Here is a 22,268-nt window from a genome sequence, read left to right as displayed (position 1 = left end):
CTTGCCCTTAAGACAGGATAACAGAAGTACTAACTTCACAATTATTGCGGAGATTAACTAGTTTAAGATTCCCCTATGTGTAGCCTTCAGTTCTATATCTGTACCTCATTTCATTGTATCCTGTATCCCAGACAGTTCATGGCTCATAGTAGACATTCAGTAGTGTTTATTGAATTAAACAGAAAAGCTGTGTGTAAATTGAAAGTTAAGGATAAATGCCTACCTGTTCAGGAGACAAAAGAGACTAGGTTTGAATCCTGGGTCAAGAAGATCCCCTGGAGGAGGGCATGGCTACCCACTCCAGCATTCTTGCCTGGAGAATCCCATGGACACAGGAGCCTGGTGGGCTACAGTCCATGGGGTCGCAAAGAGCTGGACGTGACTGAAATGACAGCAGGCACACAAAGGCATATTTAAATGGACTAGGAGAACTTGCTGTAGTTGGTCCCGCAAGCATGCCTTAATTGATTTGAGTTTTTTCAATTGAATGTTTATTCTATTAGATGTGGTAAATGTGAAGTATATTTGAAATGAGATTTCCCCTTTTCCCCCAAACCAATTTATAAACACTTTCAGAGAACAAATTACTTAAAGAAAAATAATAATCTTTAGTCCTTACAGCTTGGGGATTCATTAATTTGAAGTGAAAATTCTCTCTAACCAGATAATACTCTCTTTATTTCAGTTTAATTGTCTTCTAAGTATACCTTCTCTGTGGGTCTTTTTTTAAAACTTCCTCTGGGCCTTAACAAGAGCAGTAAAAACTGAGTTCAGCCAAGACTTTTAGAAATGAGTGTTCTCAACTGTCAATTAAGAACTAACTTGAGTGTTGCAAATAATTGGTACTGAAACTGAGTTAGGGACTTCACATAAATGGGGTTTAAATGACAGTACAGAAAATCCAATTCATTTCTCATTCAATTGGTATCTTTAGCTATTGGGAAAAATTTATAGTAGCAACATGATTGCATTCATTCAATACTTAATTGATGATGAAACATTGTGTGCTAGGCTAAAAGGAATATCAAAAACTTTAAGAATTGGTCCTTTCCCTAAAGGAACTTTGGTCATGAATCTGTAAAACCAGTGTTTTTCATGGGCACTCTTGAAAAATATTTAAATAAATCTCAAATTTAAAAATCATCTTAAACCATTTAAAATGGTTTTAAATAGAACTGACTAGACCTCAGTTCATTCTGAGCTAACATAGTGTATTTTAATAAAGACCAGGAGGAAATACATGTACTTTTCTCACAGTGAAATAAAAACCCCTCTGCACTGGGGAGAAAGCTACAGCAGGCTCTGTTGATGGCCAACGTCCTTGGTGACATCTCAGCACTTAAAAGTATTCATTTTCAGTATTTCAGGCTAGACTTCTCTTGGTTGCTCACTAACTTTCTGAAATCTCATCAGGTGGACTGACTTTCTTTTCAAATGCTGTGTCAGTTCAGTTCAGTTCAGTCGGTCAGTTGTGTCCGACTCTATGCAACCCCATGAATTGCAGCATGCCAGGCCTCCCTGTCCATCACCATCTCCCAGAGTTCACTCAGATTCATGTCCGTTGAGTCAGTGATGCCATCCAGCCATCTCATCCTCTGTCGTCCCCTTCTCCTCCTGCCCTCAATCCCTCCCAGCATCAGGGTCTTTTCCAATGAGTCCACTCTTCGCATGAGGTGGCCAAAGTACTGGAGTTTCAGCTTTAGCATCATTCCTTCCGAAGAAATCCCAGGGCTGATCTCCTTCAGAATGGACTGGTTGGATCTCCTTGCAGTCCAAGGGACTCTCAAGAGTCTTCTCCAACACCACAGTTCAAAAGCATCAATTCTTCGGCGCTCAGCCTTCTTCACAGTCCAACTCTCACACCCATACATGACTACTGGAAAAACCATAGCCTTGACTAGATGGACCTTAGTCGGCAAAGTAATGTCTCTGCTTTTGAATATGCTATCTGGGTTGGTCATAACTTTTCTTCCAAGAAGTAAGCGTCTTTTAATTTCATGGCTGCAATCACCATCTGCAGTGATTTTGGAGCCCCCCCCAAAAAAGTCTGACACTGTTTCCACTGTTTCCCCATCTATTTCCCATGAAGTGATGGGACCGGATGCCATGATCTTCATTTTCTGAATGTTGAGCTTTAAGCCAACTTTTTCACCCTCCTCTTTCACTTTCATCAAGAGGCTTTTTAGTTCCTCTTCACTTTCTGCCATAAGGGTGGTGTCATCTGCATATCTGAGGTTATTGATATTTCTCCCGGCAATCTTGATCCCAGCTTGTGTTTCTTCCAGTCCAGTGTTTCTCATGATGTACTCTGCATAGAAGTTAAATAAGCAGGGTGACAATATACAGCCTTGACGTATTCCTTTCCCAATTTGGAACCAGTCTGTTGTTCCATGTCTAGTTCTAACTGTTGCTTCCTGACCTGCATACAGATTTCTCAAGAGGCAGGTTAGGTGGTATGGTATTCCCATCTCTTTCAGAATTTTCCACAGTTTATTTTGATCCACACAGTCAAAGGCTTTGGCATAGTCAGTAAAGCAGAAGTAGATGTTTTTCTGGAACTCTCTTGCTTTTTCGATGATCCAGCAGATGTTGGCAATTTGATCTCTGGTTCCTCTGCCTTTTCCAAAACCAGCTTGAATGAACATCAGGAAGTTCACGGTTCACGTATTGCTGAAGCCTGGCTTGGAGAATTTTGAGCATTACTTTGCTAGCATGTGAGATGAGTGCAATTGTGCGCTAGTCTGAGCATTCTTTGGCATTGCCTTTCTTTGGGATTGGAATCCCAATCCCAGTCCTGTAGCCACTGCTGAGTTTTCCAAATTTGCTGGCATATTGAGTGCAGCACTTTCACAGCATCATCTTTCAGGATTTGAAACAGCTCAACTGGAATTCCATCACCTCCACTAGCTTTGTTCATAGTGATGCTTTCTAAGGCCCACTTGACTTCACATTCCAGGATGCTGTGTAGTAATTATCATTATAGTCCTTCTATGGATGATGACATCATAGACAATCAGCAGAAGGGCAAGCACCTTAGTTTGTTTTTCAGCAATGGGTTTTATTTAGTTCCATAGATCCTTTGACCCCGACTCAACTGGAACATTTTATAGGCATTTATGAGATGGCTCTTTGGGATGATGAGTATAATGAAAACTGTACAATTACAGCTGTTACGGAGAGTTACGTACTGAATTGTGTCATCCCCCCATTCATAGTTTGAAGCACTGTCACCCTCCCACCCCCCAACACCCCCCTCCATGTGATGATATTTGAGACTGGGGCTTTGGGGAGATAATTAGGTTTAGCTCAAGCTTGAAGGTGGAGCCCTCATGATGGGATAGGAAGAGACACCAGAGAGTTTGCTTCCTTTCTGTCTCTGCTGTGTGGGGATAAATGCTAAGACAGTAGTTTGCCAGCTAGGAAGAGGGCCCTTGCCTGGAAACCAAACTGGCTGACACCTTGGTCTTGGACTTCCCAGCCTTCAGAACCATAAAAAAAAAAAAGTGAACTCCTATAGTTTAAGCCACTTATTCTATGCTATTTTGTTATGGCAGCCTGAGCTGATGAATGCACTGGCTTCAATCACATGCACTGCAGACAAATGAACAACTCATTCATTTATTCACTCTTTTGTTCATTCAAATATTCATTCTATTACTACACACTGGGCCCTATTTTAAGTACTGAAGAATCAGTGGTAAACAAGGATGAGTTGAAATTCCTACCCTATGGTTCAAAGTCTTGTGAGAGAGAAAGCATTAACTGAATGACACTTGAAACACAAATCATCTGAATATCCAGTGGTGACACAAGGCATAAAGGTGAGGTCCTCAGAAATGTCCTGGAGGAAGCACAGAGGGCTAAAGGGATCGAAAAAGGATGGTGTGGCTGAGTCTCAGGAAGGGAGGGGACTGTGGTACCTGTTAAGGAGAGGGGATGGGCGGGGACAGACAATCAGGACTTGGAGGCAATGTTAAGGAAAGACTTTAAGTAAGTAGGGCTGTCTATGATAAGACAAGTGAGAAATGGTGGTGGCTTTAACACGGTGGTGGTGGTGATGGAAAATGGGGAGTTTGAAGAAATGTTTAAGAAATAGAATGAACAGGGGACTTCCCTGGTGGTTGTCGAGTGGTTAACACTCCATGCTTCCACTGCAGGGGATATGGATTTGAGCCCTGGTTGGAGAATAAGATTCTACATGCCACATGGCATGGCCAAAAAAAAAAAAAAAAAAAAAATGCAAAAATGGAAATAGATTGAACAGAGTGTGATGACTGAATAAATGCTGGAGATAAGGAAGAAATAAAGTTAAGCGTGATTCCTGAGTTATTGGCTTGAAAAAATGGATAAACACATGTGCCATAGACACAGACAGAGACAGAACATACTGGGGAGAAAGACTATACCTTTGGTTTTAGACCAGTTGAACTTGCAATACTTTGAGACAGCCAAGAGGAAACATCTAATGGGCAGCTGGATATAACTGAATATAGATATTCAGCACTCTTCAGTAGAACTTTCTGTAATGATGGAACTATTCTGTATCTATATTGTTCACTATTTTAATCACTACGGCCACTTACATTTTAGTTTGAATTAAAGTTAAAATTTTAGTTTCTCAGTTGCACCAGGCACATTTCAAAGGCTCAGTAGCTTTATATAGTTAGTGACTTTGTCACTGGATAGCTAAGTTCTAGAGCCCTGAGAAGCAGTCTGGTTTGGAAATAAAAAAATTCACACCGTGTATATATGAGGTTTAAGACTGAGGATAAGATTGTCTAGGAAGAAGGCAGTCAGTGAAAAAAGAAAACGGCTAGGATTGAGCCTTGAGGACCTTCAACATGTAAAGGCTGGTAAGGAGGAAGGAATCTTCAAAAGACACAGAGAACAGACTTCCCTGGCAGACCAGTGTTAAGAGTTTGCCTTCCACTGCAGGGGATATTGGTTCGACTCCTGGTTGGGAAGCTAATATCCCACATGCCTGGTGGCCAAAAAACCCAAAATGTGAAACAGAAGCAATATTGTAACAAATTCAATAAAGAATTAAAAAATGGTCCACATGAAGAAAAATCTTGAAAAAAAAAAAAGAAAGAAAGACAGAGAAGAAGCAGGGAGAGAATTAGGAGGAAAACCACCAGAACACTATCCTAGAAGGCAAAGGAGAGGGGGTGTTTGGGGATTTCCCAGGTAGCTCAGTGGTAAAGAATCTGCCTGCGATGCAGAAATCACAGGAGACACAGGTTCGATCCCTGGGTCGGGAAGATCCCCTGGAGAAGAGAATGGCTACCACTCCAGTATTCTTGCCTGGAGAATTCCACGGACTGAGGAACCTGGCAGGCTACATTCCATAGGGTCGCAAAGAGTCAGACACAACTGAAGTGATTTAGCATGCAAAGGGGTGTTTTGAAAGGGAGAGAATGAGCCATGGCTCTGTGCTGGTGGAAGGTATAAGAAAGAGGAAGACTGAAAATGTTCATTGCATCAGTGGAATAGAGGTCACCAGTGACTGCAGCAAAAGCTCTTTCAGAAGAGGGATGGACTTGGAAGGCAGACTGGGTGCGGGAGTGGGAGGTGAAGTACGGAAAGAGAAATGACAACAGAAGCTAAGAAACCCGGAGCTCCTAGTTCCATGACTTTCGGTAAGCAAGGGATTATTTAAACCAAATCAAGGTACACAGATATATGTCTTCAAAGCACTGAGTTTATCTTGCCAAGTTAACAATGGTGAATATTTTTTCCATGTATTTGGGGAAGTACTATTTCTCCTTCCTACCCTGACTGTTTTGGAAAGTAGGTATGAGCTGCTGCTGCTGCTAAGTCGCTTCAGTCGTGTCTGACTCTGTGCAACCCCATAGACGGCAGCCCACCAGACTCCCCCGTCCCTGGGATTCTCCAGGCAAGAACATTGGAGTGGGTTGCCATTTCCTTCTCCAATGCATGAAAGTGAAAAGTGAAAGTGAAATCGCTCAGTTGAGTCGGATTCTTAGCAACACTATGGACTGCAGCCTACCAGGCTCCTCCAGCCATGGGATTTGCCAGGGAAGAGTACTGGAGTGGGGTGCCATTGCCTTCTCCTAGGTATGAGCTAGACCAAGCAAAAGCTGGGAGGGCATGTATGGAGTATTCTTTACCCTAATAGCAAGAGAAAGCAATGGAAGGGTTTTCTTAAAAATTTTTTTATTATCCAGAATTTAGAGTAAACACAAGACAGAAAAGTATAATTAACTTGAATGTGCATTTATCACCTGGCTCCAATGTTCTGCAACCCTCAGCTCTACCCCATCCTTGTGCCCATCCACTTGGATTAAAGACTTTTAAGCATGGGACTGACACAGTTACACTTTTGTTAAAAAGATCATCCTTATTGCTCTTAGAGCAGGAGTGGCAAATTTCCTCTTTAAAGGGCCAGATACTAAATATTTCAGGCTTTGCAGGCCATACAGTCTCCACCACAACTACTCACCTCCCCTGTTGTCGTGTGAAAGCAGCCACAGACAATATGTAAACAAATAAGTGTGACTCTTCCAGTAAAACTGTCCTTAAGGACAGCGAAATTGGAATTTTGTATAATTTTTATGTGTCACAAAGTGTTCTTCTTTTGCTTCCTCCCCTCTGCTCTGAGCATTAAAAAAAAATGTAAAAACCATTTTGCTCATAGGCAATACAAAAAGTGGGGGGAGGACAGATTTGGCCAGTTATCTGCCAACTCCTAGGGTGGAGGGTATACTGGAGGGGCCAGGACAGAAAGCCCTGCTGAGGCTATTGCAAGAGTCAAGAACAAAACCTCACCATAGACAGCAAAGAGAAAAGAGAGCATGGTAAATACTGACTTGTTTTGTTGTTTTTGTTTAGTTCGTTTAGTTGCTCAGTTGTTTCCGACTCTTCTGTGATCCCGTGGACTATAGCCTGCCAGTCTCCTCTGTCCAAGGAATTTTCTAGGGAAACTAGAGTGGGTTGCCATTTCCTTCTTCAGGGGGTCTTCCTGACCCAGGTGTCAAATCCCTGTCTCCTGCATTGGCAGGTGGGTTCTTTACCACTGAATCACCAGGGAAGCCCAAACACCGATTAAGTACCATCAGTTTTACATTTATTGAGTACCTGCTATGGCCTAGGCACAACATTAAGGCTGAAGATACACAGATTTGCCACTGAGTAAATAGATGAATAGATTTTGCCACTGAGTCTAGCTGGAGAGACAGATATATTTTTCTATATCATATGGTAAGTACAGTAATGCATACATTTTACATATACATATAGAGGGCTATGGAATATAGATGAGATACTGATTAATTCTGGTGGAGAAACAGCAAACACGAGTTGCAAGAATGACATTCAGGCAGGCACTGAAAAGGCCAGCAGAAGTAGGATGAGAGGGGAGATAGTCAAAGCAATGAGAAAAGCATGGATGGCATTAAGGAGACTTGAAACGGAAGCTTCTGCCCCATCTCTGTCTTTCAGATACTGCTAATTTAAAGGGAATGCAGGAGAGAACCAGATAAACTTGATGGAGTATCTGAGGTTTCAAGAGGGAGCATAATGGGTGGAACATGAAATGGTCCCACATGATACATCCAGACCGTGGCTACATCTTCCATCTCCCTGACCACTCTGCCCCTTGCTCACTCAAGGTCAGGCACATTGGCCTTTGCTGTTTCTTTAATTGCACACTCTGTGGGGTCGCACAGAGTCGGACACGACTGAAGCGACTTAGCAGCAGCAGCAGGGGACTAGATTCCATATGCCACAGCTAAGAGTTTCTTTGCCTTCTGCCACTTAAGATCCTGCAAAGAAGATTGAGCGTCCTGAGTGCTGCAATTTAGATCCAGTGCAGACAAGCAGAATAATTTTCTTTTTTTTTTTTTAAAGAAAAGACTCCACAGTAGGAGAGGGAAAGAGAGGAAGAACACAGAGAAGGCCACATAGGTTGGAGGTGGAGAAAATGATATCGCAGGAGTGTAGTGCAAGCCCCAACAGCCTCTATATCGTTGGGTAAGGAAGATGGGAGTTCATCTCCTGAGGGTGAGGGGGAGGGATGCAAGGTTTGGGACGCTGTGGGAAACCGGAAAGAAAGTAACATGGGGAGGAAGTTGGGAACAAAATATCTGAACTCGAGCCAAACAGGTAATCGTACTGTGCCTGGGGGTGAGGTGAGATCCGAAGAGAAGACAGCGGCTCCCCACCCAGCGAGCGCTGATTTGATTTATCTTTCTCAGAGTTGAATGCAGAATTATCGAGTTGGGAGAACGATAGGTTCTCCACGAATAAGCAGGTGAGAGTGGGCATGAAGAAAGAGATGGAAGGAAGAAAACAGCTTATCTGAGAGTTCAGTATGATGGCACAGAATTTGAACGAATGAAACCAAAGCACAGACAGGTTTCTTTGGTTTCATGCTTCTGTGCTAAAAAAAAAAAAAAGAGAGAGAGAGAGAAAGAAAACAAAACCCTCAACCAGAAACATACCTGCTCTTTGGCAGCGGGGAATTCTCAATTGGCTGGAAGTAGGTTTCGGAACACACTGCCAAGGTGCTATCCCCTTTTCTTTCTTGTTCTTGGGACAAACAAGCAGCAAAACAGCCCGTTTGTGAAAAAAAGGCAGTAAAGAAATAGACCCGGGCCGTTGTATCCCAATTCTTCTCTCCTTTCTTCTCCTTCGGTTATTACTTGATTAATAACTCAGGGCTGCCAATGCTCCCTCTAAATATAATTTACTATTGTGTGTGACCAGTAACACACAGTATTTTTTGGATATGAAGGAGAGATGTTTTCTCATTGTTGACTGTGGGAGGTTTAGTGATTGATACCCAGAATTCTTTCTCTGGATGACCTAGGTCATGGTTGTTTCTGAGACTTTATTTGTAGTTGTTTCTGATATTTCTTTGCATGCAAGAAAATAATGAAAGTCAGTGGAATACGAGATAGGTTTTTTGGGTTATATAGTCCCTGCAGGTTGCCAAAAGGCAGTCTTGGTTCCCATAAATGTGCTAAAATTCAAGATTAGGGCTTTTTAAAATTAAGATTCTCAAATTTAATGATCGCCTCTTCCTACAACATGCTTCACTCAGGGTTTTTCTCGGTCTTAGCGGGTAGCAATTTCCATTCTTTAGGACAAAAGCCTTGGACTTCTCTTTGACTTTTTACTCTCCTATTCCATATCTATCTTGTCACAAAATTCTATGAGTTTGGCCTTCAAAATACATCTCACATCTGACTACTTTTCACCATGTTCACCATTACTGCCCAAGCCACTTTCATCTTTTTCTTGGATTATTGCAAGGCCTTCCTACAGGTTCTCTGCTACACTTTCCGTCTGTTTACCGTCTGTTTACCACAGCAGCTAGTGTGATTCCATTAAAACAGAAGTCAGATCATGGTAGCCATTGGTTAATTTTTTCCTATGACTTACCACTTCACTCAGAGTAAGAGCCAAAGTTCTTATAATGGCCCATAAGGCTGTACATGATCTGGCTCCTTATTTCACTCTACCTCATCTTCTGCTTCACTCCACCTTATCCAGTCCGTTCTAGCCATCCAGGCTTCCTTGAGGGTCCTGGAAACACCAAGTAGGCTCCCACCTCAAGGCCTTAGCGCTGGCTGTTCCCTCTGCTTGGAAGCCTTCATGAAGGCTGTGCTCACACATCATCTTTTCAGTGAGGTCTACCTCGACCACTTGATTTAAAATGTCACCTGCATGCCTCATCCCCTTAGGCCCTTAATTTTCGTCTTATAACTATATTTGGTCATTTTTTTTTGGACTGGCTGAGATAATTGGTAATTTATGTAAGTATTAATTATTAATATACTCAGCTACCGATTTTACTGTCCACCTAATTTTGTTGTCTTCATTAACCTATCCCAATACTCAGCATGTAGTAAATATTAGACAAATATTTACCGAATGAAAGGATGAATTTCCTTTACAACTTAGGACAATCCTCTTAAAATAACTAGGCTTTAAACTAGAGTTTTGGAGAATTTTTGATTCTAATTGAATTAGCCATAGCTTAATATATTAGTATTTCCAGATATGTAGCTGGAATAAGAAGGCTAAGAGTTTGATGATGGAGATTCTGGTTAGGGATATATTGGACTATAAGACTCTTGAGAGTCCCTTGGACATCAAACCAATCAATCCTGAAGGAAATAAACCCTGAGTATTCATTGGAAGGACTGATGCTGAAGCTGAAGCTCCAATATTTTGGCCTGATGTGAAAAGTCGACTTATTGGAAAAGGCCATGATACTGGGAAAGATTGAGGGCAGGAGGAGAAGGGGGCAATAGAAGATGAGATGTTTGGATGGCATCGACTCAATGGATATGAGTTTGAGCAAGCTCTGGGAGCTGGCGATGGACAGGGAATCCTGGCGTGCTGCAACCCATGGCGTGCTGCAACCCATGGCGTCCCACAGAGTTGGACAGGACTGAGCGACTGACCAACAATATTGGACTAAGAAAGATCTGTCCATGTTTGAGGCTAGGTGAATCCAGGTGCTTTATTCCACTTAATCTCACTCACAAGGACAGAACTACAGTTTCCTGTAGTTAGGGTTCCAGGAATCTGTGTCCTTGGAAGGTGGAAGAAGGTGCCTAAACCAGCTCTGCTGCTCTTTCAAAATGAGCCACTGCAATTCTCCCAGGCCTTCACCTAGCTCCCTGCAAAGGGAGCAGAGTGTGTGGCCATTTCCGAGACTGTCCTGAGGGTGTAACAAGCACCTTTCAGAGAGGAAATCCAGGACTTTTTAGAATAGCAGAAAAAGAAGCTCCTCAGAAAGCTGCTTCAAACTTTTTTTGGTTTTAGTTACTTATTTTTATCGTGGTAAAACAAACAAAATTTATCATTTTAGTTATTTTTAAGTGTTCGGGGTTTTGTTGTTTGTTTTTAGTTACAGAAAGTCGCATAGAGTTCTAAACTAGAGTTTGGGCGATGTAGAAGAGAGGGAAGGCGACAGCCCGAGGACTCCTCCACCAGGAACTCTCGGAATGCGGTGCGGGTTGAGACGGCCCCGCCGATCTCCACTTTGCTGGGACCGGGCCGTCGCCTGAGCCTCCAGGGACATCAGCCGCTCCAGCCCCGCGGCTGGGTCCTCCCAGGAGCTACCGTCGCCTGGCTCCGGCCGAGGCCGGCGGCGGTGCCGCGGGGAGGAATCGTCCAGGTGCCGAGTTTCCGCCCAGGACTCAGCCCCCACTCCCCCCGCTTTTCCCCCACCCCGGCCCAGTTCGAAACTGCGGGAAAGTGACGGCCGCAGCAACCCGGGGGGTCGTCCGGCGCTTTCGTTATTTTGCCTTTCAGAGGCGGCCTTACAATCCCCGGCTCCTCCTGCGGGCGCGCGCGCGCTCCGGTGGCTCCGCCGCGCGCGCCCCCGGCAACTTGTCATCCCGAAGGCAAATAAAGGCGGCGCGGCCCCGCCGCCCTGGGCGCGCGCCCGCCCCCTGGCCTCCCTCCCGCCGCGGGCCCGCGCAGGCGCGCGCGGCCTCCCCTCCCCCACTCCGCCTCGCGCGCCGCGGGCGGGGCCCCGCGCGGGGGGCGGAGCCGGCGCGGGCTCGGCGGGGGCCAGGCCCGGGGATTAGTTGGTTTCGGAGCCGAGGAGGGAGCCCGGGCCGTGGCTAACGCCGAGCAGACAAAGCCACGTACGGGGGGGCCCGGCCGGAGGTGGGCTCGGGGCTCGCTGGCGCCCCAGCCCGCACTGAGAGCTCTGGGGACCCGCACGCCGCCCCGCCACCCGCCACCTCTTTGCAACAGGTCCTCCGCCTTCGGGCGGCCTCCCTCTGCGCTCCCCTCCCCCGCACCGTGCGACCCCCACACTCCGGGGTGCCTCCGCCTGGCTCCCGGCCGTCATCTCGCCACCAGCTTCGATGCGGTTCGGGTCCAAAATGATGCCGGTAAGCGGACGGGCGGTAGGGGCCGGGACCGGAAGTGTGCGGGGTCGCGGGCAGGGGTCTGGTGCGCGTCTTCGTGCGGGTCCTGAGCAGAGCCTGGGGATGGCGGCGGCGGGGGGGACTGAGTCCGCGTCGCGGGTGGTCCGTGCATAGCTCACCTCCCGCGAGCGGCTCCATCCTCCAGACTCCCCACCCCACGCTCCCGCGTGCAGGATCGGGGAGACCCTCACCGAGGGTAGGGGTCCCAGCAACTGCTCCCGAGGCTGTGCGGCAGCCACTCTAAACTTTTCTTTTTCTCTCTGGCTGGGTCCTGACTTTTTTTGCAGTTCGTGAAGGTCAAGAACAAGGGAACCGGGAATCTTATTTGCTTTGTCTTAAAAAAAAAAAACAAAAAACAAGTTCAAGTTGGCGTGAAATACACATACCGAAAAGCGTACCTTTGTTTTTAGTTGAATTTCGATCTTGATATCGGTGATGGCCAACTCACTCTTTTTATCTGGGAACTGATTTTAATAAATGCAGCCTCAAAGTTTTTGATAGCAGTAAAAACGCATTTGCCTGGCTCCCACCGTTTCCACAGCTTGTTTAGCGAGCCCTCGGAGAAGGTTAGTGAGTTCTTTATAGACTCCGTAGGCTTTCGACGTGTCCACCAGGCCACACAGGTGAAAAACAGGTTTGAGACATTTGAAATGCCCTTTTTCTTCAACGGTCGCAGAAGCTGGAGGGTTGCAGTGGCTTATGCAGATTTCAGTAGCGTGTTTCCTCGAGGAAATTGTACTTTACATTTCTGCCACTGAAGCAGGGTTGATTATCTTGCAGTCCAGCGATGTTTTATTATGGCTTCATTTGTGGAAACAAAGAAATGACTTTTCTTTTACTTTTATAGAGTCTGTGGAATGAGTGAGGACAAATTTTGTGTATATGCAGTCACAGATGCAGAATATACTATCTTCTGGCCCCTTAGCTTGTGTTGTGGGAGGGTTTCTTAAACTTTCACATACTGGACACGTTTGATTTATTGGTTTTGATAATTCAGTTTAGATGGTTTGGGATATTTTGTCCTGCCAGGATTCAGAGAATTTGAAAGTGTTAATAGCATTATGTGTCCTTTTTTAGTTTGATACCTGGTTATGAAGTTAGGTTTGTGATGTGAATGACCAATATTTAAAACATGGAGAAGGGTGAGGGATTTTGTCATTAAAATGTTTTATCGCTTGTATTTACATTTCCTTGCCTAAAAATAGCTTTTGCAGTTTGTGATTTTTTTCCCTGAAAATAGGAGCAAGACCAGTGTTGTTGGCGGTATGATTTTCTTAAAGATCAGTTGTATGTTTAAGGTATTCTTTGGCCTTTATTAATGCTTATGAAAGTTTTCCTTCTTGCATACCAGATCATCACAATATATAGAAAGTTATATAGCTCTTTAGGCTATTGCCTTTCCTAATGTCAGTAGAATCTTTTTTAAAAAAGATTTATTTGTCCTAGACTGTGCCGGGTCTTCCTTGCTGCAGGAGGACTTTGTCTAGTTGCCGAGAGCGAGGGCCACTCTTCGTTGTGGTGCACAGGCTTCTCATTGCAGTGACTTCTCTTGTTGTGGAGCACAGCCCCTGGAGTGCTGCCTCAGTAGCTGTGGCACACGGACTTTGCTGCTCCTTGGCATGTGGGATCTTCCTGGACCAGGGATTGAACCCATGGCCCCTGAATGGCAGGCAGATTCTTAACCATTGGGCCACCAAAGAAACCCTGTCAGTAGAATGTAACAGGACTCATGATGTGGTGGCATGTGCAGTATTTGCTCAGCTCCTACTTGTGACCATAGCCTCTTTTCTTTTTAGTGTTTTGTTTCACCATCTGTAAAACGGGGATTTCAGTAGTAGTACCTAGCTTTAGGATGTTTGAGAGGCTTAGAGTTATTGTTTATGAAACAGTGCCTCCTTGCCTCTCTTGGGATAGTTGCTAGGTAAGAACTTCTCCTGAATTTGCAATATTGGTTAGGTTAAACTAGAGATTCTTATACTTGGGACACATAGAAAATATGAAACAAAATTTCATTTATTAACCTCATGTTATATCTTTATCCTGTAATATTTGGGATATTTGAAAATAAGGCTTTTCTTAAATATATCTCTTCTCTTTAGCTTTTAATATAAATTTTTATTCCATCGTCAAGTGAGGTTTTAAATTTATTACTTTGAAAAACTCTAACCAATTTATCAAAAAAAGCACTTTGCTTAATAAGGAAAAATGGATAGTCTCAGAATGGAGACAATTACCTTGATATGCTTTCTTGTTGGGGTGAAATGTACATAACATAAAAATGACAGTTTTAACCATTTTTAATGTACAGTTCTGTGACATTAAGAATACATTTTTAAAATTGCTTTTACAGGAATGCTGGAGATAACAACTTGCTATTTAGACTGCATTATATTAAAGTTGTGCAAATAAATTGTGTTCATGTGTTTTCTCACCAAATGGTAGAGAATCAAGTAAATTTCTTTCATGTGGGACATGAAGTGATAATTGGATCCCAAACCAGAAGAGGATGATGCATTTTAGTAGGCTAACTAAAAATAAGTAGGCAAGTGCTGATAATCACAGTAGAGATAATGATAGGGTACTGCAGAAAAGGGTGTAATAATTACACTCATTTTGAGATACCTGCTATAGTTGGTATGTCTGGTTCTGTGATATTTCCACAACTTGGTGAGGAGAAACTGATTACCCCTTCATACTTGACACTGTATCTTTTTCTTCATTAAAGAAACGTCATTTATAGCTTGACAGTCTGGCTGTTTAATGAGCCATTCTCATGTTGTATTTATCACCTAAAGGGAAATCATCATTAAAAGCAACATTTCTCAGCTGATTAACATTAGTTCATATATCTTTTTTTTATTACTTTTCATTTTCTGAAGCGTTGCATTCAAACAAGAATATTTTTATGAAAGAGCTTAGCTAACTCTAAAAGCATTCCCTGTTCTTTTTAGCTACAGTTTGATAAAAATTTGTTTGTACCTGCTGCTGAAAGGTAAATATAAAAAACCTGCTTGCAGAACCACGCACAGTGTTCCACAGTGCATGTGGAAGGCCAGAGGACTTGAATTTGCCTGTCTCAGTGGTTGAAGTCATATATGTGGCATTTCTATTCAGCTGTGATAGAAAATGAACTGTATCTGTGCTGTCCAGTGTGGTAGCCACCAGCCACCCGCAGCTACTGCACTTAAAATGGGACTAATGAGACCAAGGAATAGAATTTTTTAAAATATTTAATTTTAATTACTTCTGAATAGCCACATATGCCTGGTGGCCACTGACTGTATCGACAGGGCAGTCAGTTTGATGAAGGGGCACAAAGGAGCATTTTACATTTGAATCCCATATTTGCAGCTTCACATTTACATTAATACTTTAGATGAAATTGTAATGGGTCGTTTATCCCTAATGACTTGGAGAATGGGTTTTCTGATTATTTAATTTAGTGTTCTGTTTAAATGAATTTCACCACAAAACCCTAATGTGGATAATATTTTGGAGAAAATAATAGCATATTTTAAAGAGCTCAGTTGAACTAATCATGATTTATTTTTAGGTTTATGGCATTTTATCTTTCGATGCTACAGAGGTATCATAGTTACGCCTAGCTATTTCATTATGCTGTGAAATATCGTCTGATTATTAGAACTTACAATTTTGGAAGTCTGGGACCAAAAAAAATGGGATATTGCAGTAGCTCCTTTAGAAGTCTGATTCTTGGTCAGTTGGAGTTATGTATTTCTAAAGGCAGCTTAGCTCCCCAGCCTCAGAGCTTAACTTCTGCTGAAATACGTGTATTATTTTCATGTTTTAAAGTATTATTTGTATTATATATTGGTTTTATTTGCATATACTTTCCGAAACTGAAATTGTGTTTTGAAATGACAAACCTTTCAAGTTATAGCATTGGAACATTGTATTATTATGATTATACCATGTTCTGAAAGAATTCCTGTTTGTTGTTGAGAAGTAACGTAGTCCATTAGCTTAGGTTTTATTGCAGAATAAAGTTTAAGGTAGGTTCTCTATAGAACTATAATTCTCAAAGGCTGTTAAACAGATCATCTATTTAAAAGAAAATGTGCAAAGTATCTCACATTTCCTGTGCTGTAGTGAAGTTTGTTTCTTGTGACTTACGCTACACTAATTAAAAGCCAAAAAGTATTTAACAATTTCTGTATTTTTACCTGTTTCAGAGAAACTGGATTTAGACTTTATAAAGAACTGTAGCACAATCATACACCTGCTTATATTTTAAAAATTAACAGGATTATCTGAGGGGGACACAGAGGGCCGTTTATTCATACACTGCTTCTAGAAAGAACTGTTTTCTCTCCCTCTTTATGTTCCCTGCCCCCCAGCAGCAGATGGTAAAAACAAGAAAACAAAATCTCTCTTTTCTGGAGCTTTTAAGGAACACTGTGGACCTTTATCTCTTGGTAATCTACCATAGTGTGTGAGACTTCTTAAAAAGTCTTTCTAAAGTGAACTTAACACTGAGCCATTCTTGCAGCTCATGTGAGGTCCAGCCTCTTTATAGTTCAGATAGGGTAACAGTGTACCAATACACACTGGTATGATTTCCATCATGTACCATAAACCTCTGAATCAACCTGAATATTTATTGGAAGGACTGACGGTGAAGCTCCAATACTTTGGCCACCTGATGTGAAGAGCCGACTCATTGGAAAAGACCCTGATGCTGGGGAAGATTGAGGGCAGGAGAAGGGGACAACAGAGGATGAGTTGGTTGGATGGCATCATCAACTCAATGGACATGAGTTTGAGTGCACTCCGAGAGATAGTGAAGGACAGGGAAGCCTGGCATGCTGCAGTCCATGGGGTTGCAGAGTTAGACACGACTGAGCGATTAAACAACAACAGCTCTGTAAACCCCTCACCAGCCTTTTCTATTACAAGTACTGCAAAGAACATGAAGAGTGAGATAGAAGAATTCAGGAATCCAGAGAGTTCTTTTCAGCTCATGCCACTTTTTCAAGTCAAACATTATTTAAATATTTCTCTTTTTTTTCATGGTACTGAACAGAACATTTTCTTTTAATCAGATGTCATTGAGAAAAGCAAAAACAGATGACCGACCTTGTGAGAGGTATACTTAGGCTGGAGTGGTAGGTGTAACAGTAAAACTTCATCTTGTTGGGGAGAGCTGAGAAGTCTTAGTCATTAGGAGAGCCTTCAGGAGCACTGAACATTAGGACGCAGTGATTCTGCATGCTCTCTTATCAGAGGAAAACTCTCTTATCGAAGAAATGCAAATTCTCGACATAGTTAGAGCCTGGGTAGGAAAAGTAGCTTCACAGACTCTGTGACTGTGGCCATTTTTAGCTTTTTTCTGCTTAAAATCTATCCAAACACAAATGATTCATTCGGTTACTGGAACCAGATTTTCATTGGAAATCTTCACGGGACCAGTAAATACTGCATTTTCTCTTTTGAAGTGCATACTTCAGTGGTTGTTCTAGGAACAGATTTATGACTTGGTACTATTTATTGAAATTTCAAACATTTCAACCAGAAATCCTTAAGACACAAGTTTAGAAAAGTAATAGAAAATCATAAGGAGTAAACTATTGTAAAATATTACTTTAAACTACTAGTGGTAATAATAAGAAATGGTCCAGACAGTGTACTAATCTTCCATAGTGGAAAGAATAATTTCTCTGTCAGCCAGTATGGTTGAAAGTCCCATGCTTTTATTTTCCACCCAGGGTGGAGAGGGAGCTTCTGCTGGAACCCCTTGTGTGCCCAACACCTGCCCCTCTGTTGGGCTGCTCATCTCAGATAATCCCTTTTTGACCCTGTGAAGCAAGGCTTCCCCCTTCTCATGTAACAGATAAAGAATCTGAAGCCCAGAGGGTTTTAGTAATTTACCCTGGGTCACTTGGCAGAAATGAGATGCGAACCAGGTCCACTTGTGACGAAATGTTCTAGAATGTTTCTATATGCTTATCAAGACAGTAGTCGTATTTTTTTGGCTAATGACAACTTCAAATACTGCTTTACAGAGCATAACTCTAATTATTTTTGACTTCGAGGGAAACAGAGTTATCTTGCCATATGTAAATCCAGACTGGGTGAGAAATTTTGTAAATGGTTCTCTTATCAAGTTTCGACTGATGTGGAGCTGACCTCACCCTGTGCAAAGGAAATGGCTCAGTGACTGTTATTTTTTTTTCTACCTTTAATGCTTCTATAGAGATCTCAGCTCTTTCACATCATCTGGGAAAGAGAAGGGGTGTAATGATTCCGTTTTTTTTTCTGCTTTCTTTAAAACACATGCCTTTTGTGTGAGGGGTATTGGATAATCTGGCTTTTGGTGGTATGTTTCAACAGGGTGTGAAAGTTGTGAGGTAGGAGGGTAAGGAGAGTGGAATGGGTGGTTAAGAGGCACGGAGGGCAGGGAACTAGAGAGTCTGCTGTGAGGCTGCCGTCCTTGTTGTGCAGTCATTTCCAGGGTCTTGAGAGGTGAATCTGTGACTTAGAGGAATGCCCACTGCTGGCAGAATCTCCAGATGAGGGCGAAGTGACAGCATCTCCCCTTGCTGCCCCAGGGTAGTGTGTATAGTGAGGAAGAGTGATTCCATTTAATCAGATGAATTTATTGGAAATACACTGGAGACTGGTATGGAATGAAATCATATTAAATCAGTGATCTTCCTTCTTCCTCATTAACTTGCAGATTGTTTTTGGATGGCCTTTTAGGGACAAACATCTGTTCAATGAGTGTGTAATGAGCATCCACTATATTCCAGGCCCTGTTCTAAGTGCCATGGATACAGGAAAGAAGATGACAGTTTTCAAGGAGCATACCTTTCCTGAAGCTTAGTGGGAGGCTTGGAGTGGGGAGGATATGGAAAGTAGAAACCAAACAAAAGGAGAGTTATGTAGGATTTAAACAGCATGCGACTAGGATGGCTGCTGTAGATTGGTGGTCAGGGAAGTGACATCTTGGCTGAGACCTGTGCAGATTTGTGGGAGGAGCAAAAAGCTATGACAAACCTAGACATCATATTAAAAAGCAGAGACATTACTTTGCTGACAAAGATCCGTATAGTCAAAGCTATGATTTTTCCAGTAGTTATGTATGGATGTGAGAGTTGGACCATAATGAAGGCTGAGTGCCAAAGAATTGATGCTTTTGAACTGTAGTACTGGAGAGGACTCTTGAGAGTCCCTTGAACTGCAGGGAGATCAAACGAGTCAATCCTAAAGGAAATGAATGCTGAGTATTCATTGGAAGGACTGATGCTGAAGCTGAAGTTCCAATATTTTGGCCACTTGATGTGAACTGACTTGTTGGAAAAGACCCTGATGCTGGGAAAGATTGAGGGCAGGAGGAGAAGGGGATGACAGCGGCTGAGATGGGTGGATGGTATCATTGACTCAACGGACATGATTTTGAGCAAACCCCGAGAGACAGTGATAGGGAAGCCTGGCGTGCTGCAGTCCATGGGGTTGCAGAGTCGGGCATGACTTAGTGACTGAACAACAACAATATGTCAAGTAGGCAGAATTCCCAGGGGCTGGTGCAAAGGCCTGGAGGAAGCAAGGGGGACTGTGAGGCCGGAGCTTAGTGGTTGGGAGCTAGTGATCGGAGCGGAGGTAGAGAAGTGCAGCGTGTAGGCTTTCCTGGGCCAGGGCGAAGAGTTTAGTTGGCAGGGGAAGGGATGTGACAGCCCCTGGAAAAGTTCTAAGGAGTAAAAGTGACGTAAATGGAGAGATTAGAAAGAGGCCTCCATTGCTGTGTGAGAACAGATTGTCGAGGTGCCACAGCCAAAGAACTGGGAAAGGCGGGGGGAGCCTGACAGCCCTCGTGGTAGGAAGACAACGGAAGACCACCAAAGATGGATAAAAGCTTTATCATATACCGTGAGGGCCAGCAGCTAGTGTGCACTCGCGGTGAACTCAGTCCATGCAGTGTGTGACTTGCTCTAGGCGTTCAGAAGCCCCAGGGATGAGAGAAGGGTTGATCTTACCCCAGGCTTGGGCATAAGATCAGGACAGGGATGGGTAGGGTTACTCCACGTCACAAGCTCCTCCTGTGAGACTCAAGAGAAACCAGACTTGTAACATCCAGAGCTTTAGAGAAAGCCTGTCGCCGTGCGTGCACATCAGTTCCTTGCGGATGCCTTAACCCTACAAGTATTTTACAACAACTGTGCCTTCCACCCCGTGATCTTCTACTTGGAAGCTTCAAGTGCTTTCACCTACAAGTTTCTTCACCTTAAAAAAAAAAAAAAAATCAGTGGTAATCTTCATTTTATTGACAGAGATACAGAACAGCCAATGACCTAGAAAATTGAAATCAGAGCTGACTTAAATTCTAGAAAGAGTCTCTTCCTGCCAGTGTTTTTCTGAACTACAGCAATATCTAGTTGCTAACTGCTAGCTATTGATAATTTGTGACATGTAGGTTATTACTGGGCTTCCCTGGTGGCTCTGATGGTTAAGAATCTGCGTGCAATAGGGAGACCTGGGTTCGATTCCTGGGTTGGGAAGATCCCCTGGAAGAGGGCATGGCAACCCACTCTAGTATTCTTGCCTGGAGAATCCCCATGGACAGAGGAGTCTGGTGGATTACAGTCCATGGAGTCACAAAGAGTCAGACACGACTGAACGACTAAGCACAGCACAGGTTATTATTATTATTATTATTATTATTATTATTTTTCTTATAATTTGTTGATCTGGAAAAGGGGACTATTTTGGATACTAATTTTATTTTAAAGTTAAATAGGATCCTTTCTCTGGTAGGTTTTGATCGCTGCTTTTGGTCGCTAAGAGACCTGGATGTTATCCTGCATTCCATCCGTTCTTCCATTTTTTCCCATGACAGTGTCATCGCTATATCCTCCTCTAGCCCCTGGTACTCTTCTTCTGTGTCACCCCTTTCCTGCCTGGAAGGGGTGATCCTCTCCTTATTTATCTTCTTACCTTTACTGTCCTTCACCCCGTCAGTCCATCTCCGCACTGCTTCCACAGTGATCTGAGATAGCATCTATCGCTTCCCCTGTCCAGAATTCTTCAAGACTGACTTATATTACCTATAGCATACCAACATAATCTCCTTGCTAAGTCACTTCAGTCATGTCCGACTCTGTGCGACCCCATAGTCGGCAGCCCACCAGGCTCCCCCATCCCTGGGATCCTCCAGGCAAGAACACTGGAGTGGGTTGCCATTTCCTTCTCCAATGCATGAAAGTGAAAAGTGAAAGTGAAGTCACTCAGTCGTGTCTGACTCTTAGTGACCCCATGGACGGCAGCCTACCAGACTCCTCCGTCCATGGGATTTTCCAGGCAAGAGTACTGGAGTGGGGTGCCACTGCCTTCTCCCATAATCTCCTTAGCTAGATCCGAAGTTTCCTTATCATCTGGCCCAGTGGATTTCAGCCTTTTTTGTGTCCAGATACACTTGTAGAATATTTGGCCTCTCAGTGGGGAAGGGAGGTGATTGAAAGACTCAAAACATGAAGCAAGTCAGCACTTCACACCCAGCACCCGCCGCGGAGGGAAAGTAAGCGGTGTGTGTGCTTCGTGCCTGTCAGAAGGGCAGCCCTCTTCGCCCTGGCTGAGCCAGCCTGCCTTCAGGATTGCAGAGCAGTCGGGGAAGATCTGCTCACCGCCTCCTTCATGGTCCCAAGGGACGCTGCGTTAGGCCTCTTGGTGGGGCCTGATGATCTGGCAGTGAGTTGCACGTGCTTGTATATTGACGTCCATCACCTGCTCTGTGCCGTCTGACCGGGCCGTGATTGTCAGTGTGAAATGAGTCGTGTATGTCCCGAGTTTCTGCAGCACAGCTGTGACTCAGGGGTTAAGGGGTGACCTGTTCCTTCTGTCTGACCTCCCACCTTCCTGTTTCAGCAGTTCCAGGGCTGCATGATGACAGCATGCCGGGTTTCCTCGCACTGCTGTGCCTTCACACGCGCCATTTTTCTGCCTGGTCAGCCCTCTTCCTGCTTGTCTGACTCATCCTACCCTTTTGGGTTCAGTAGTATTCCTTGAGAGGGGTGTTTTTTTTTCCTGTTCTCACTGGACGTCACCTGAACCTCCACCAGGAAGTTCTCCTGTTGGGTCACATGTTTGCGGGGCCCTGTGGCACTTTGTGCGGCTTGAGGGTGTGGCCCATCCTCTAGGCTTTGTGTTTCTAACACTGAGCACAGTGTTTGACACACAGTGGCATTTAATAAGTGTTGTTCGGGTGAATGAATGTTCTTCTTTTTAATTTTCCTTGGGGAGGGCAGTGCTTGCCCATTTGAATATATGTCCATTGTTGGGAGAAGTTTCACAGAGGTGAAATCTTTGAACATAGAGGACCTCTTCTGCAGCAGACTGCCA

The 22,268-nt window shown here is 43.7% G+C and overlaps 1 protein-coding gene across 3 annotated transcripts in view; it reads left to right on the top strand.

The window, feature by feature from the left end:
• TP53BP2 (tumor protein p53 binding protein 2) overlaps window positions 11,558–22,268 on the top strand; it is a 67,100-nt gene continuing 56,389 nt past the window's right edge. For all 3 annotated transcript variants that reach the window (XM_018060199.1, XM_018060201.1, XM_018060196.1), the window contains exon 1: window positions 11,558–11,879. In XM_018060199.1, the coding sequence (XP_017915688.1) occupies window positions 11,853–11,879 (27 nt within the window). In that variant the 5' untranslated portion in view covers window positions 11,558–11,852. The remainder of the gene's footprint in view (window positions 11,880–22,268) is intronic.

The sequence above is a fragment of the Capra hircus genome, chromosome 16 (genome assembly GCF_001704415.2).
Source record: "Capra hircus breed San Clemente chromosome 16, ASM170441v1, whole genome shotgun sequence".
Taxonomy (NCBI): Eukaryota; Metazoa; Chordata; class Mammalia; order Artiodactyla; family Bovidae; genus Capra; species Capra hircus.
Note: the sequence above shows the minus strand (reverse complement) of the source record. Positions and strands in the feature narration are given on the sequence as shown.